At 37.9% G+C, this 14,452-nt stretch overlaps 1 protein-coding gene across 4 annotated transcripts in view; it reads left to right on the forward strand.

Moving 5' to 3' along the window:
• LOC148650339 (gamma-aminobutyric acid receptor subunit beta-2) overlaps positions 1 to 14,452 on the forward strand; it is a 90,440-nt gene that overhangs the window by 42,038 nt on the left and 33,950 nt on the right. For all 4 annotated transcript variants that reach the window (XM_088604043.1, XM_088604044.1, XM_088604045.1 and 1 more), the window contains one exon: positions 10,651 to 10,733. In XM_088604043.1, the coding sequence (XP_088460169.1) occupies positions 10,651 to 10,733 (83 nt within the window). The remainder of the gene's footprint in view (positions 1 to 10,650; positions 10,734 to 14,452) is intronic.

Consider the following 14,452-nt stretch of genomic DNA (forward strand, 5'->3'; position numbering starts at 1 on the left):
TATTTTTGTACGTACAGTATATTGTTTTTCATTATTTCTTTCATTTAGTATACAGTATGTCAAATTGTGTGTCTAACCCAATGTAATAAATATGTATATGTTGTAGTCAATTTCATAAAGCACACATTTGTTTATGATAATTCATTGATATACTGGTGTTTTCTGTTTATTTTCTAGTGCAAAAAATAAAGGCTGTAAATAAGACAATATCAAAGTAATTTTAATGTCAGCTTACTCTGATGCTCAGCATAAAATAAATCCTTGATTTGAAGGACTGTACTGTACATAACATCTACAGATAGACCATTCAACATTTTAAATGGTGGTACTTTTCATGCATGAGTAGACAAGCACATAGCAAGTCAAAAGATTAAATAAGTCATCGATTTGAGCAATTAGAACACCATGGTGGCACAGTGATTAGCATTGCTCCCTTGCAGCAGAGTTTATAGTACATGTTTTCAATAAGTTTGTTGGGTTTTTAGTTTTTTTTTCCCCACAGTCCAAGATATACAAGTAGATTATTTGGCTTATGGAATAACTTGCCGTGGTGTGAGTATGTCTTTATCTGTGTTTGCCCTGTGATAGACTGACAACCCTTCCAGGGGGTATCCCACCTTGCTCCCGTTGCTTGCTCGGATAGGCTCCGGCTCCAACTGTGACTCTGAATTGGATTAAGAGGTTCGTTTCAGCACCCATTCTACAGCTTTTAGATCGATCCTTGATTTTTGAATTTGAGGTTGATGCATTCAAGGTGGGACTAGGAGCGGTTTTGTCCCAAGGGTTCGGTAATCCTCCTAAACTGTATCTGTGTGCCTTCTTCTCCCATAAACCTTCTTACGATGTGGGGGAAAGGGAACTACTGTCAGTGACGATGGCTTTTGAAGAGTGGAGACATATCCTGGAAGGAGCCTCACACCCCTTCATGGGATTTTCACAAACACCTTCAATATCAGAGAACAGCCAAAAACCCTTGTCAGGCACGTTGGTCTCTCTTCTTTTTCAGATTTTAGTTTAACAATTCTTATCGGCCTGGCAGTATGAATGGGAAGACTGAATTCTCTGACAAGAATTTTGGAGCCTCACAAGGAACCTAACCTACCTGCTACCATTAATCCTCCAGACTGTATCATTGGTGCTATTCTGCTGGATGCTCCCACCTCAGCGTGACCCGAGGTTCTTAAATGGACCCATTCGTCTCACATGACTGGACACCCTGAAATCCTTCGGACCGCAGAACTCCTTCAGAGGTTCTTTTGGTGGCCTCCTCTCAGAAAGGACATGGAGAACTTTGTTGCCACCTGTTTGCAATGCAGGCATGCAAAGTTTTCTTTTCAGGCTCCGGCAGGTCTCTTCCAACCTCTTCCGATTCCAGAGAGACCATGGCAGGCTATAGCCATCGACTTCATTATCAGCCTATGCCAATCACGGGGAAATTCTGTCATTTTAACCATTGTTGATCCCTTTTCTAAGATAGCCCATTCGTTGTGCTTCCCAGACTCCCCTCGGCTCCTCAAATGGTAGACATTTTTACCCAAGAGGTATTTAGACTCCACAGGTTTCCTGATTCCCCAATTTATTTCCAGGTTCTGCTAAGCTTTCTGTAATAAACTGTTCAGAATGAACAGTTTGAACACTGAAAGAGTGAATTAAGACCTGGAAACTTACCTGTGGTGTCAAGTCTCCTCCTTCCGAAATGACTGGGCCACCCATCTCCCACATTCCATATTTCCCTCCTCAAACCTGTGTGGATCTCCAGCAACTCCTCAAGTATTCTGAGGAATTGAGACCCCAACGCTTCCTAGATTCATGAAGGGTCCAGAATAGCCTTCAGTATCTGGTCCACTGGAGTGAACGTGGAGCTGAGGAGAGAACACAGATTCCAACCCAAGATCTCTGCCCCCTCAGCATGATTCATGCCTTTCATGTTCATCATCCTATGAAGTCCAGTCTGTCACCCGGAGATCATCTGTTGGGAGGGGGGCTCTGTGATGCCTGATCAAGCGCAGATGATTGGTCCTGCATACACACGCGGGACAGCACAACACTCGGAACACACATTAGAACACGCTTGGGAAGACTTTTACAGCGGGCAGCCAATTTAATTATTTAATTATTAGTTCAATTTTTCTTTAAATTCCTCCTATGCCCTTCACTCATGGCTCTTTCATTAGCTGAGCTACTGTGAGTTTCCTACGCCAGTTGTTTTTTTTCCTCTATGTTTTTGCACTAACTTAATTATATTCAGTGCTTTCTTTGTTCTTTGCCACCACTGTTTTGCAGCCCCGAGGGTTTGGTTATTTTTGTGTCTTTCTTTTCTTTTTGGATTCCTTTTTTTTCTCTTTTGTTGTGGTGTTCCTTACCTCGCTGTTGTCTTGTGAGCTCTCAGTCAGATGCAGCTATTTTTCACCATGCGGCATCATTACAATCTTTAATCACTATCAAGTGGATTGTGCTTATATAAAACCTGGAGTGAAATTTGCAGAACACTTTGACAGTGCTGACTAGCCTTTCCTCCAGCTTTTTCCCCAGTTCTCCTTTCCCCTCCTGGGTGACTGTGACCTTTGCCTCACTTCGCTGAAGCCTACTGTTTTGGAGGCTGTGTCCTTTTGGGACTGTGGGGTGAAATGTTCTGAGTGACCTTTTGTTCTGTGGCTGAGCACACCAAAACGTTGCAAGAAAACTATGAACTTCATAATATTTCATTTTCAGCTACACTTCAGTAGCAAGTGTAAGTGCTTTTCAGCAGCTAACAATATAGGAGTTTAAGCATGTCCGTCTAGCAGGCAGAGCAAGGCATCAAAGTTACACCTGAAATTAACTGCCAGGAACAATCTCTGTATACAAATGTTCAGAAATAAAGTGTGATTATGTAAGGAGAGATTCAGTTTTGAAGTTCACATAAGGCAAAATGAATGCGTTACAAACCTATGAAGCTTTTTCTCCTTCCGTAAAGAATGTGTGTTCAACCCAGTGGCCTTCCACTGAACTCCTCAGTCACCTTCTTATTGACATGGAAAGGTCAGGTAGTGCAGTTGTTGGCAATTTGCTCCATCGTTAAACACTTTGAAGTCAAAAGTCATATCACCTGCAGCTGATACAGCATCACGAAATGAATAGTGACAAAGAGAAAAACAGAGCATAAAATGTGAGCATGCTTCTAAATAGACCTCTGAGGCTAAAAGTACTTCCTCTCCTCTGAGATTATATTGCCTGCAGTATATTATTAAAAAAAAAACACACTGCATTTTTTCATTCTGACTTTACTGGCAATCTGATAATATCAGAACCTACTCAAACTTTAACTAAGATTTCAGTGATTTGCAATTTGCACACCTTGCTAAGTCATCAGAACATAGTTCTTTAATTCAATTGGATTATATTACCACTGTAGATATCTTCAATCTATAATTAGACACAGTAATTCTCCTGTTGAATCACTGACAACAGGTCAGCTCTGGGCAGAGGAAGCAGTTGAAAGTGGAGAGCAGAAGTCAAAGAAATGCCTGTTTTCTCCAGGGCTGTTTATTCATTTTCTGTAATGGTCTGTCACCCTGGGGTTTTCTTGGAAGGACACTAGTTCCAAGTTCACATTCATTTAAGAATGAGTATAGCTCTTCCTTTCTATAGGTTATTGGCCTTGATCAAAGTGTCCAGGACTTAACACCACTTAATCACTCTTATTTTCACTCCTAAAATATCACAATTATATTTTTCTGTGCAGTCATGATTCATTCTTATAAATATAATTTCCTTTTTTTTCAAACATCTTCTATTACTAATGTCTCAGGAATCAATTTACTGACTCATCCAGAGGACTGAAGGCAATTGTTTAACAGTCTGGAACTTACACACGCTGATGGAAAAGAAAACAATTTAGCTGCACCAGGTTATAACATTCTGAACCCAAGAACCCAGAGCTTACCACAGTTAAGGCCTGGATAACTTCATATCATATTTTTCTCGCAGAAGCTGAAAATACAATAATCTGTTATAGGAATTGTACATCAATCATTAAAACTGGCAGCTCTAACAATGGTTTGTTGTGCACGATGAATTAAAATAAAAAAGCATTCAACTTCAGCAATGGTATTATCATGGTCACAAATAAAGTCTTTGCAATACTTCTGTTTTTAAAGCTACATAAACAGCATGTTGGCATGGTTTGGACAGATGCTTCTCAGCTCCAAGGTTTGATTCTGGGCCCTGGTGTCTGTCTGAGTGAACGTATTCCCCATGCTCATGTGGATTTTCTTGGAGGGCTCCAGTTTACTGTCACTGTTCCAGGGACATGCTGTCCAGGTTTGACTGAAGTCTGAACTGTGTCCATGTGATGGAAGTAGTGTCCTGTCTAGGGAGAAAGCCCTCATGTGCGCTCAATATCACCTTGCACCCTGTTCTTCCAGTATAGTCTGTGGCCTGCCATAACCTCGATTGGAAACTCTTAAAACTTGATGTTGGTAAAATATTTGGAGGAACAGGCCTGTTAATTAGTTTAATGCCTAGAAAAAATAACACAAACAATAATCTCTGTCTTTGGCAATAGGCTATAAAGAGAGAAATTTGAATTGAAGAAAAACTGACTTGGGGAAGGGCTTAAAATTCATTAAGGGAACATCAAAATAAGTGGATGGGAAACAAGAAATGTTTTGTTGTTTTTTATCTGAAGTACAGAATTAAAAATCAAACAGTACAATATTACGGATTATAAACAGATGTATTTTGAATCTAACGTGATTCAATTTTGTAAAGAGTTATTAGGGAATTTATTGAATTCCATAAACCATTAAAAGCACTGGAACTCAACAGAAAGTTCCAGTATACAAAAAACTAAAAGTCAGATATGCTTTTGTATTGTCTGCAAAACAGACAAAACACAATTCAAGTGCTAATCGAATGTGCGTAACTTTGCTGTTCTCAAACTGGAGAAAACAAACTATACTTTCTGTTACATTAAAGGTGTCAGACACTCAAACTGCTGAAGACTAGGTAAGGTACTGTAAATGATGACTGACAAATGTCACAAGTCCTTTGTGGGATGCCTGGTTGTCACTAACACTCTCTGAGCCAGCAGAGTTCTGCGAACTGTTGATCATCTGGTGAACATCTGGCTTCAGCAGATGCTTCCCTGCTTCATAAGCTCCTTGGTACCCGTAGGCACATCTCCAGATTTCAATCTTGAGGTTGTAAAGTACAGTACTATAATGACAGAAGCTAAACAAACCATAGCTGCAGTGTGGAGTATTGGTTAAGGATCGTTACAGATTCGAAGTCTTTTCAGGACTTGGAACTAAAAACGCTATCTGCTCAGATGCTCAGTGTGGTGTACATAATGTTGAATTAAGGTAATTAGGGTTAGGGTTAGGGTTTGGGTTTGGGTTCAATCAGATTTCTGCAGTAAAATACCCTGTTGCATAAATTGATACTCTCCCAGTAGTCTTTGGTTTTTTTTTTCAATTATCTGGTTTCTTCATCATCATAATAATAGTAATTATTATTATTATTATAATTTATACATACTGTTCAGGGGTGTTTCAGTAGTGTACACTCACTATTATCTGCTCATCTGCTCTTCCCATCTGATGTAGGAAGGCAGCTGTTGATGTAATACTGGCAGCCAGATTTGTATAATATATTCTCTTTTCTAGCATGACAATCACATGTAGGACATGGCAAACATCTGTTTAAAAATATTGTCTGCATTGTGTACTTTCTTTTGTTTCTAAGTTCAGTTTTAGCCTTTGTCTTGTTAGTAAAGCATTTATAATCTTGCTTTATAATTATATGAATAAATCTTTTATTTGATCCCATTTCATAATTATTAGATCCAATAAACATATTATGTTACATACAATGTCTGCAATAAAAGTTTAATAAATGCAGCATTTAAATAGAAGTAAGTATCCAATCAACTTTAAAAAAACATGACGTTTGCTGATTTTACTTAAAATGAAGTGAAAAGTGAAGACCAAAAACTTTTTCGTGTAGAGCCTATAAATCTTTGTGAAACTTCACTATGTCTGGGGCCTACTCTGGAGTAATTTAAGCATCAGTAGACAATGAGATTGTCATTTGGAATAAAGGTACACTGTCCCCTATGGGAGGATTCAATGAGCCTCAGATGAACTAGTGAAATAGTTTGAAAAGTCTGGGAAAACATGTTTTGGCAGTAAAACTCCCTTAGCACATACATCCCCTTTAACAAACCTTTGGATAAAAAATAGCAATGCAAATTCAAGCAATTATTATTAACTCATTGTGTGATACAAACGAGTATGATATTGTGGACTTCTTTGGAGATTATTGTGAAGTGTTTGGGATCCCTCTTGTAATGAAAGAGTATATTAGTTTAAGTTGCTACTGCTGTCATCTGGCTTTTAAAAATACATGAAGACATTTGTTTTCTCTTTAATGGGATTTTAATTTTCAATGTCTTTTTACTAATACAAAAGTAATAGGTTACATTGTGCACGGCTCTTCTAAATAAAATTAAAGAGTGGTACTAGTGGAGATGAAGAGACAGATATTTCTAAAGGCATGGCTAAATGTACATCATGCTGCTTCAATGTGGTCAGATATGATTTACCGTAAGTGTATTTTACAACAGCACATTTACAGCTGCCCATTATTTACATATAAATCAGATTAAATAGTGTCAGTTTTCACATTCAGTTATTCATGTTTTATGTTGTTTATGTATAGAGAAACAGCTGTCTCTACCTTAAGGCAAGAGTCATCATTGAGGAATCTTAAAGCATACTACCTGTGGTGGAGGAGGGCTGGGGCCAGAGCCTATTAGAATATTATGCATAAAGACTGCACTTAAATTCTGCAGTTTTTAAAAGAAATACTAAATGAAAAAAGTCACTATTGAAAATAGAAGGATTCTGTCGCATGTTTACTGAAGTAAAAGAAGAAAACTGTCTTTTTACTTTCTGACAGATACATTGCTGGTGAAAAGTATTCTGTACTGGATTTTTTTTTTCACATTTTGTCATATGGAATTTTTGTCACTGATCTACACAAATTACTCAATAATGTCAAAGCATTAGGAATTACATTAGGAAAACACCGAAAGTCTTGATTTAATAAATAACCCCAAATTGAGCCCAAGTGCATCAAAGTTTTTTGTGAGATCACTCTAAAACCTGAACAGAGTCCATCTATGACCAGTTTAACTGGTTGACATAACTTCACAAGAAAATACAGCTGTCAGTATAAAATGTCTCAGATATGCATATCAGAGCAGAAACTCTACCATCTAGACCAAAACTCTGCCCTTACATACAGTACATAGCTGTTTTGACCGTGATAATATTGTGTTAGTCAGGGCTGTCTCAGGGGGAGGGCAGGGCCCAGGGCGGGATTGGTGTCACAGGGGTGGGGGGGGTTTTGTTGTGTAGTGATGATGGCCGGGAGCAACGTTGAGGTGATGAAATAGCTACCTGACTGGCCTGCACAAATAGACATACAGAAACTAACTGAACTCCTAATCGCCGTTGTTGATAATGCTATTGGTACCTTCAGGTGTCTCGATGCTAAGGTCCTCACCCATGTCCGTTTCTTCTTCGCTCCTGGTTTTTACCACAAACCTTTCCAAAGACCCTTTATGTGCCATATTTGCATCCCGCGTCTTCTGCTACCTTTTTCTTTCCTCACACCCACTGTAGTATTTTCGAAAAAAAATTCCAAGCTAGTTAAGTTACGCCGCAATAGCTTTTAGCTGGCAACTGATGTATTTAATGCAGGACAGGCCTCCGGTTCTGACTAAAGCATCTTCTCTCCCAGTAACTTTAGATTTCATCTTGAGTTAAAAGAGTTTTGTGTGTTTTAAAACTATTTAAACATGTTTTTATATTTTTATGCATGTGTGAAGCGGGATTGGGGGTGGCTGGCGTGCCCCCCTCCCGCTTTGAGACGGCTCTGGTGATAGTATTGTGAGGCAGCATAGATAAGAGAAGGGGTATAAAAACATACTGTATACTGTATCAGTTTTCACTGGATAGAGATAGAGGGAACAGGCAAACCCTTGAGGAGAACCTGCTTCACTCAACTAAAGTCACTGTAGACTGAGGCAAAAGTTTCACATTCCAACAAAACAATGACTCTAGGCATAGATGGAGTGGCATCAGAACAAAAAGGTGAATGTACCTGAGTGACCAAGCCAAAGTCCAGCCTTCAATCCCATTGAGGATCTGTGGAAAGACCTGTAGAAATTGCAGTTCAACATTGCTCACCATCATTAACTTAAGAGAACTGGAGAAAATCTGTAAGGAAGAAGGGGAGAAAATCCCCAAATCCTGATGTGCAAAGCTGCTACAGACGCACCCAAGAAGACTTAAAGCTTTTGAAATTGCTGTAAAAGGTGCTTCTATAAAGTATTGACTAGGGTGTGAATATTTAAAAAATACAAGATATTTCTGTTCTTCATAAAACATTCTTGCCCCTTTAAAATTGTCTGTATGTTGTGTCAATCAAGGAAAAATGTCTTTATGTATTAAGAATTCTGGTCATAACAGAATAGTACAGTAGTTTCAGTTATTGGGGGGAATGAATAAGGTACTGTAGATCTACAGCTAATGTGCTTTATTTGTTCAATTAGCAAGCATCTGTGCAATCTCTTTTACTGTGATTATTCTCACTTCAAAAAGTGGACAACTAATTCTACTTTCTTTGAATGCTGTAATTTTTGCACATGACAAAATTATAGGCTTCTCTCTTAGTTAAGGAGGAAAACAAGTTACTGTAACAAGATATTGGAACACAATTGCTGCCTATTGTTCTTTTTGTTTCAATCTTTCAAGAAAAATACAAACAGCAACACCCTCCACCCCACGTATACATACACAATTTTTGAAGTGCCTCAGTAAGCACAGTCCAAGTAGGCTTATGCTAATTAAATACCTAACGATGCAAATAGTGATCTTTATGTGAGCTTCACCATTTCTGATGATTCTCTCTGAACAGCACAGAATGAGGTTTTATCAAGGTTGTGTGAAGTTGGCCCATGCTACAGAAGCACTATATTCAAAATGTAAAAGTGGCAGCATTGCACCAGTCTAGTGATGATGCAGAAGTGAGATAACTCACTTTACGGTAAATGGAGTTCAAATACAGTTACATACAGTATGCTTCACTTTAATTTCACACCATTTAGGAATTCTTCCCAGCTGAACTGTTTCACTTCTAGAACAACTGTGATTGTCTCTTAGGTAAATATTTTTTAAAATCATGGACTGTTTTACAGAAATTATACGGTTTAATTGGTTTAATTGCTTAATTAACATTTAATTGAGCTAAAGTTTGGGAGAAAGACTCCTGCTTAAGGGTATACATTTAAAACTTTAAGTCTGACTTCCCTATCATCCTTTGCTCAAATACCCCTTTACCAATCCCACTGCTGCAGCTAGTGTAGCCGTCCTTTGGCCCACTGGCCAGGTTGGTGGCACTCAAGCCAAGTAGGTAGAAGTCAAATCATACTTTAATTCATGTTTTTAGAACATGTTTTTGAGCGTATGTTTCTCTGCCTCCTATAAAAGAAGCATACTGGGTCTAACAAAACCTGAAGTGACCATTTTTTTTAACAAAGCCGTGAGACTTACCCAGTGATGTACTGTAAGGCTTCTATAAATACATGGAGAGTGTTATTTTTATTCTGCTTTCTTGCCCTAATTTCTCAGCTCCCCCTGTAACATTATGGTGATTGAATTCTGAAGTAGTGAGAGCTCTGGGTAGCTGGTGTAGGGACAGTGATTTATAGAAGGAATAAACTAGGACAAGGATTTGATTTGATTTTTTTAATCCAAATCACTCACTGTGTCCATAAATGCAGAATTATGCAAAGCTTAGTAAACTGTTAAAGCTGTAATTTTTATTTATCAGACTTTGGATTTTGGAAGCATTTTGTATTTAATGTATTTTCCAATGCTGTTTTTTTTTATTTTGTACTATATAATTAGTTTTTATATCATCTAATTAATTAGTAAACCACAGAAAATGGAGTTTGTAACAGAAGTTCAGGAGGAAGCTTAAATCCTAATCTTGCACACTTCTGCTTGCCTATGTAAATAAGTCTTTCACCCAGAACTCCTATTTGCATAACCCTATCGCATTCCCCCACCCCCTCTACACCCTTGTAGCAGCTCCCTGGCTCAATCTTCAGAATAGCGAGGGGGGCTTGGGCAGCCTTATCCTCACAGCTAGGCTGCCAATCCCTCAGCTAGAGGAGTAACACTAAATACTCTCTACAGTACTATGTTTTGCCCTTCTATCACATTCAATAGGATTCATTAGGAAAAAATAGCCTACGGCTCATTAAAATTATTCTTATTCATTATCTTCACACTCTTCTGGGTTTTTGTTGAATCTCTGTTCTTCATATTTTTAGTATGAAAAAGAAAATAAAAAGAGTGGCACAATGAATTCGTACTCAATTTGATACAGGACATCTTCTGTATTTGAAAAGAATCAAAACAATTCTTCTCAAATACAGTAAACAAATGATTGCACAAACTCCATTAAACAAATATGACAGCGTAGAACAGCAGATTCTCGTTAAGAATGATTAATGTTATAAAAAAGAAAATTAATGTTATAATGTAATTGGAGGTAAAATATATTAAGTACATACATTGTTCCCTATTGTTTCAGAATAACTACAACAGCAGCCTGCATGATGGATCTCCGAAGGTACCCTTTGGATGAGCAGAACTGTACGTTGGAGATAGAAAGCTGTGAGTATTCTGAATCACACAGTTACAACACAAAAAAGGCTGTATTTTAATTTTAGAGTACTTATGTTAGTAAAGTTTCTTTTGTAAAAATGGAGAAAATAGCATGTAGAATCACACACTGAACTGGTAATTTTAGCTAAATGTTGAAGACCTACAGTTACACTGATCTGCTTTTAAAAAATGAACATGCTCTTACACATTCCTTAATAACGAAGATGTTTGAAAATACTGTATAAGCTAAATGCATGTTATCGGTTTTGCTACAATTATTCAAAAAGGCATTCAAAATAAATGTATCTATAGTATCTCTTGAACAACATACTTAAAACCTTGTAGCAACTGAGTAAGAGTGGAGAAAACAGATTTGTTTTTCAAAGGAACAGGCTGCTGCAGTAGCCTTCTGCAGTAAAGCAAGAAATAAGTTTCTGCGTTGTTTGTCAAATAGAATGGAATTAAAATGGACTGAAGCTACTGTGCAAACCTTCAGTAGGAATCAAAATACCAAAGTGGCTTTATCTTTGCACTAAACCAAATAAAAATTCTTTGCCTCAAAGGAATTCCCTGAAAATTCAAACTGTATCCCAGCATTGTCATATGTATCCTGGTAAAGTGCTTCTATAGTCCAAATATTTTGTTCTGTGTTTGTTCTCTGGTCAGATGCAACAGAGTGCATTCTCTTTGCTACAGAAAGCAAAGAGCATCAGTTTCTCCAGCAGTTCTTTCAAAAGTTTACAATTTAAATTTAGAGTTGATTATATACATTATGAATGGGAAACAATCAATAGCTATAGATCATGGATCTCTCCTAAATTTGCAACATGCAGAATCAAAGACAATAAATAGCATTATGCTTTGACTGCACCCACTGTACTATAGGTGAATTACTGAATGCCATTTCTAAATCAAAAACCCTTGTTTGTTCCAATACTGAATGTCACAATAAGCCATGCCTGCAGTGCCTACACAAAATTTAAAAATGATAGAACAAACTATTTCTTAAGATCTTGAGTTGTTATTTGCCTTTCCTCACGTATACTGCAGGTATAGACCTGTTTGTTTCTGAGCAACTGTATAGATTTTAAAATGCAGACCAAGAGTGTGTTTGGATATGTACATGCTAGGGGAAATGGTAATCAGGGGACATTGATAGCTGAGAAAAAAAAAACTCATAGGCAATTCCCTTTGTTGCAAACTGAAAAAAGTGTCTCACATTTTACATTATTTTGACATCTGGTGCTGCTTTCCAGTAATTAAAACCATCATGTTGTGTTGTAATTGGCATTGTGCTTGTCATAAGCATAATGAAGAGATCTCTGTTTCTTTAACATACTCTGGGGATTTTGAATGATCTTTACAAATATAGCCACATACTGTATAAAGCAATACCAGTTAATAGTTAACAGTTCATACACAAAATTGTACAGGTGTTGCCTTTTAGGAATTAGCTACCCCGGATAATGTTTTTAGATTTCAGTAAGGACTCTACGAATGTTAGAAAAAAGCTCAGTGCCCTTACAGGAACAATTTCCTCTGGCAGGACTTTATGATTTGCATAATAAAAAAATAATTGGAAGGTCTCTTTCTTCACAAATAATTATAACACTGAAACATATTCTAGATGCACAGAGATTTTACTTTTTTTTCTTCAACTGCAATTCAGTGAAGAAGGATGTTTATAAATAATGGTGTAAAAGAACAAAGATCATGAAAAGTTAACTCATTTTCTTCTTAAACACAGAAATTGTTATCTGATTTGATAGCTGATTTGTTGTTTATTTCTGCAACTTCTGTCTAATGCAAAATTTTAATGAGAAAACCCATGAGGCTTTTGCTGTTTATCTCTGTCTCCAACTTCATCATGAAGCTGTGATTTGAAGCTGAAGTGGCTGTGTTTTTCAAAAGCTTTTTTTGTCATTTTAATGCAGACGTTTTTGCCTGTTTTTTTGTTAAATTTCACAGCTGCACTGGATACACTTGCAAAGATCTAAATAAACCCATGTCTTCAATTAATGTAGTTATAGCACCGACAATGGCAGCATCATCAAACCAAAGTGTAAGAATTACTGTTGAAGTTACTTGTGTTGTGTCTTTTAGCAATTTTGTTGTTTCCCAAAGGCTGTTAGGGCTCATTGCAATTTTTTAATTGGGATAATCCCTTAAATTGCAAAAACAAGTGTGCCCCCTTTAATATAGTAGAGTGGCATAGAGGACCTACAAATGTGCCCCATATTATAAAGCACCTGCACTCTATTTGACATAACCTGAACTATAAATCTGTATAACCTGGGCTGAGGCAAGACCAACCTTTGTACAAAAGTCTTCCCAAACTGACTTGTCTGTAACCTGTTTATCCTCACTGAATTCTTCCATAAACCTAATGTTAGGGTATGGGAGAGTTGTACTGTGCTTCACCTTTCTTGCCATAACAGTAGGGGAAAGCGAACCATGTTTTTTCCTCTTTAAACCTATGGAAGGATAAACACACCTGCCTTTTCCCTTTAAAGCCCTAAGGAAAATTTAACCTTTTCTCTCACCTAACTGAAACCTTGTCGGACTTCAAGACTAGCCGATGAGACACCTTATTTCCGTGTTTTGACCTTCTTATAGAGAGAAAAGCCTGAACATAGTCTGTCTCTCTGCTTCATACTCTCATGTTCATGTTTCTGCTCTTTGGCTGGTCTCTAAGCTGCATATCCACAGCTCTGAGACATACAATAGCTCCTCCATTGCAATAAGAATACAAGAAATGGTACAAAAAAGAAAGCCTTTTAACCCATTGTGTTGGTTTGATATGGTAGTAGCTTATCAGTTTCAGATAATCTTGTTCACCTAGGTGTCTTGTTTTGGATTCTCACAACCCCTCAAGGTATATTTTTTAAGATAATGTAACTCCCTGTAAGAAGGTTATAGGATCTGGAGTGTCAGTTAAGGGGTTAAGGTACCAGAGGGCACTAGTGAGGCACTTTGTTAAGATCGCATACTCACAAGACTATTAGAGAGCTGCCCACCTGCATAAAGGTTCAGTAGGGAAACAGTCGAAGTCGACTAAATGAGTCACACTCTCACTGGAAGGTTTGGCAGCAAGATACAGAGCCTCATGGGTAAGACTCCAAGGGTCGGTTTATGGGGTCTTAGACCCCATTGTCATGGCGACAGTGAGAGACCAGGTCTCGAAGGTAACATTTTAACCCTAACAGGGGCAAATTTTGGCACAGTCCTGGAGGAGATTGAACAATGTTCCAATGCCTGTTCTAAGGAGGGGCTGTCTGAGCAAAAGAACAATGGCTAATAGTGACACATCTGTCCATGTCTGCTCCGGTTGAGTGAGACATGTCTCATGTGAGACACTCATTTGGTAGTTGAAGGTCAGTTAATCCCAAGGTTAGGAGTGAGGTGTCTAGAAGTTGGGGACTCCTAGACACAGACAGTTATGGTTGTTGAGAGCAGGGAAGCTAATAAGAGTTGTAGTTTTGGTCATTTCTGTGCAGCTCACCAGTAAACAAAGATGTTAGAGAAACAAGACTGGCCAGAAAGAGGTATTTCCCAATACTGCTCATGACTTAAACTAGAACAAGGTTAAGAAGGTATGCAGTCACAGACTGATTAAACGTCAAAACACTGTTAAAAACAACTAAATCAATCCTGGTATCACGTAAGTGAGGTAAAAAAGGGTGTTAAATGTAGCAGATTTCCTTCACATTAGACTACCACCCAGGGAG

The sequence above is a fragment of the Lepisosteus platostomus genome, chromosome 13 (assembly GCF_059453375.1).
Source record: "Lepisosteus platostomus isolate fLepPlt1 chromosome 13, fLepPlt1.hap1, whole genome shotgun sequence".
Lineage (NCBI taxonomy): Eukaryota > Metazoa > Chordata > Actinopteri > Semionotiformes > Lepisosteidae > Lepisosteus > Lepisosteus platostomus.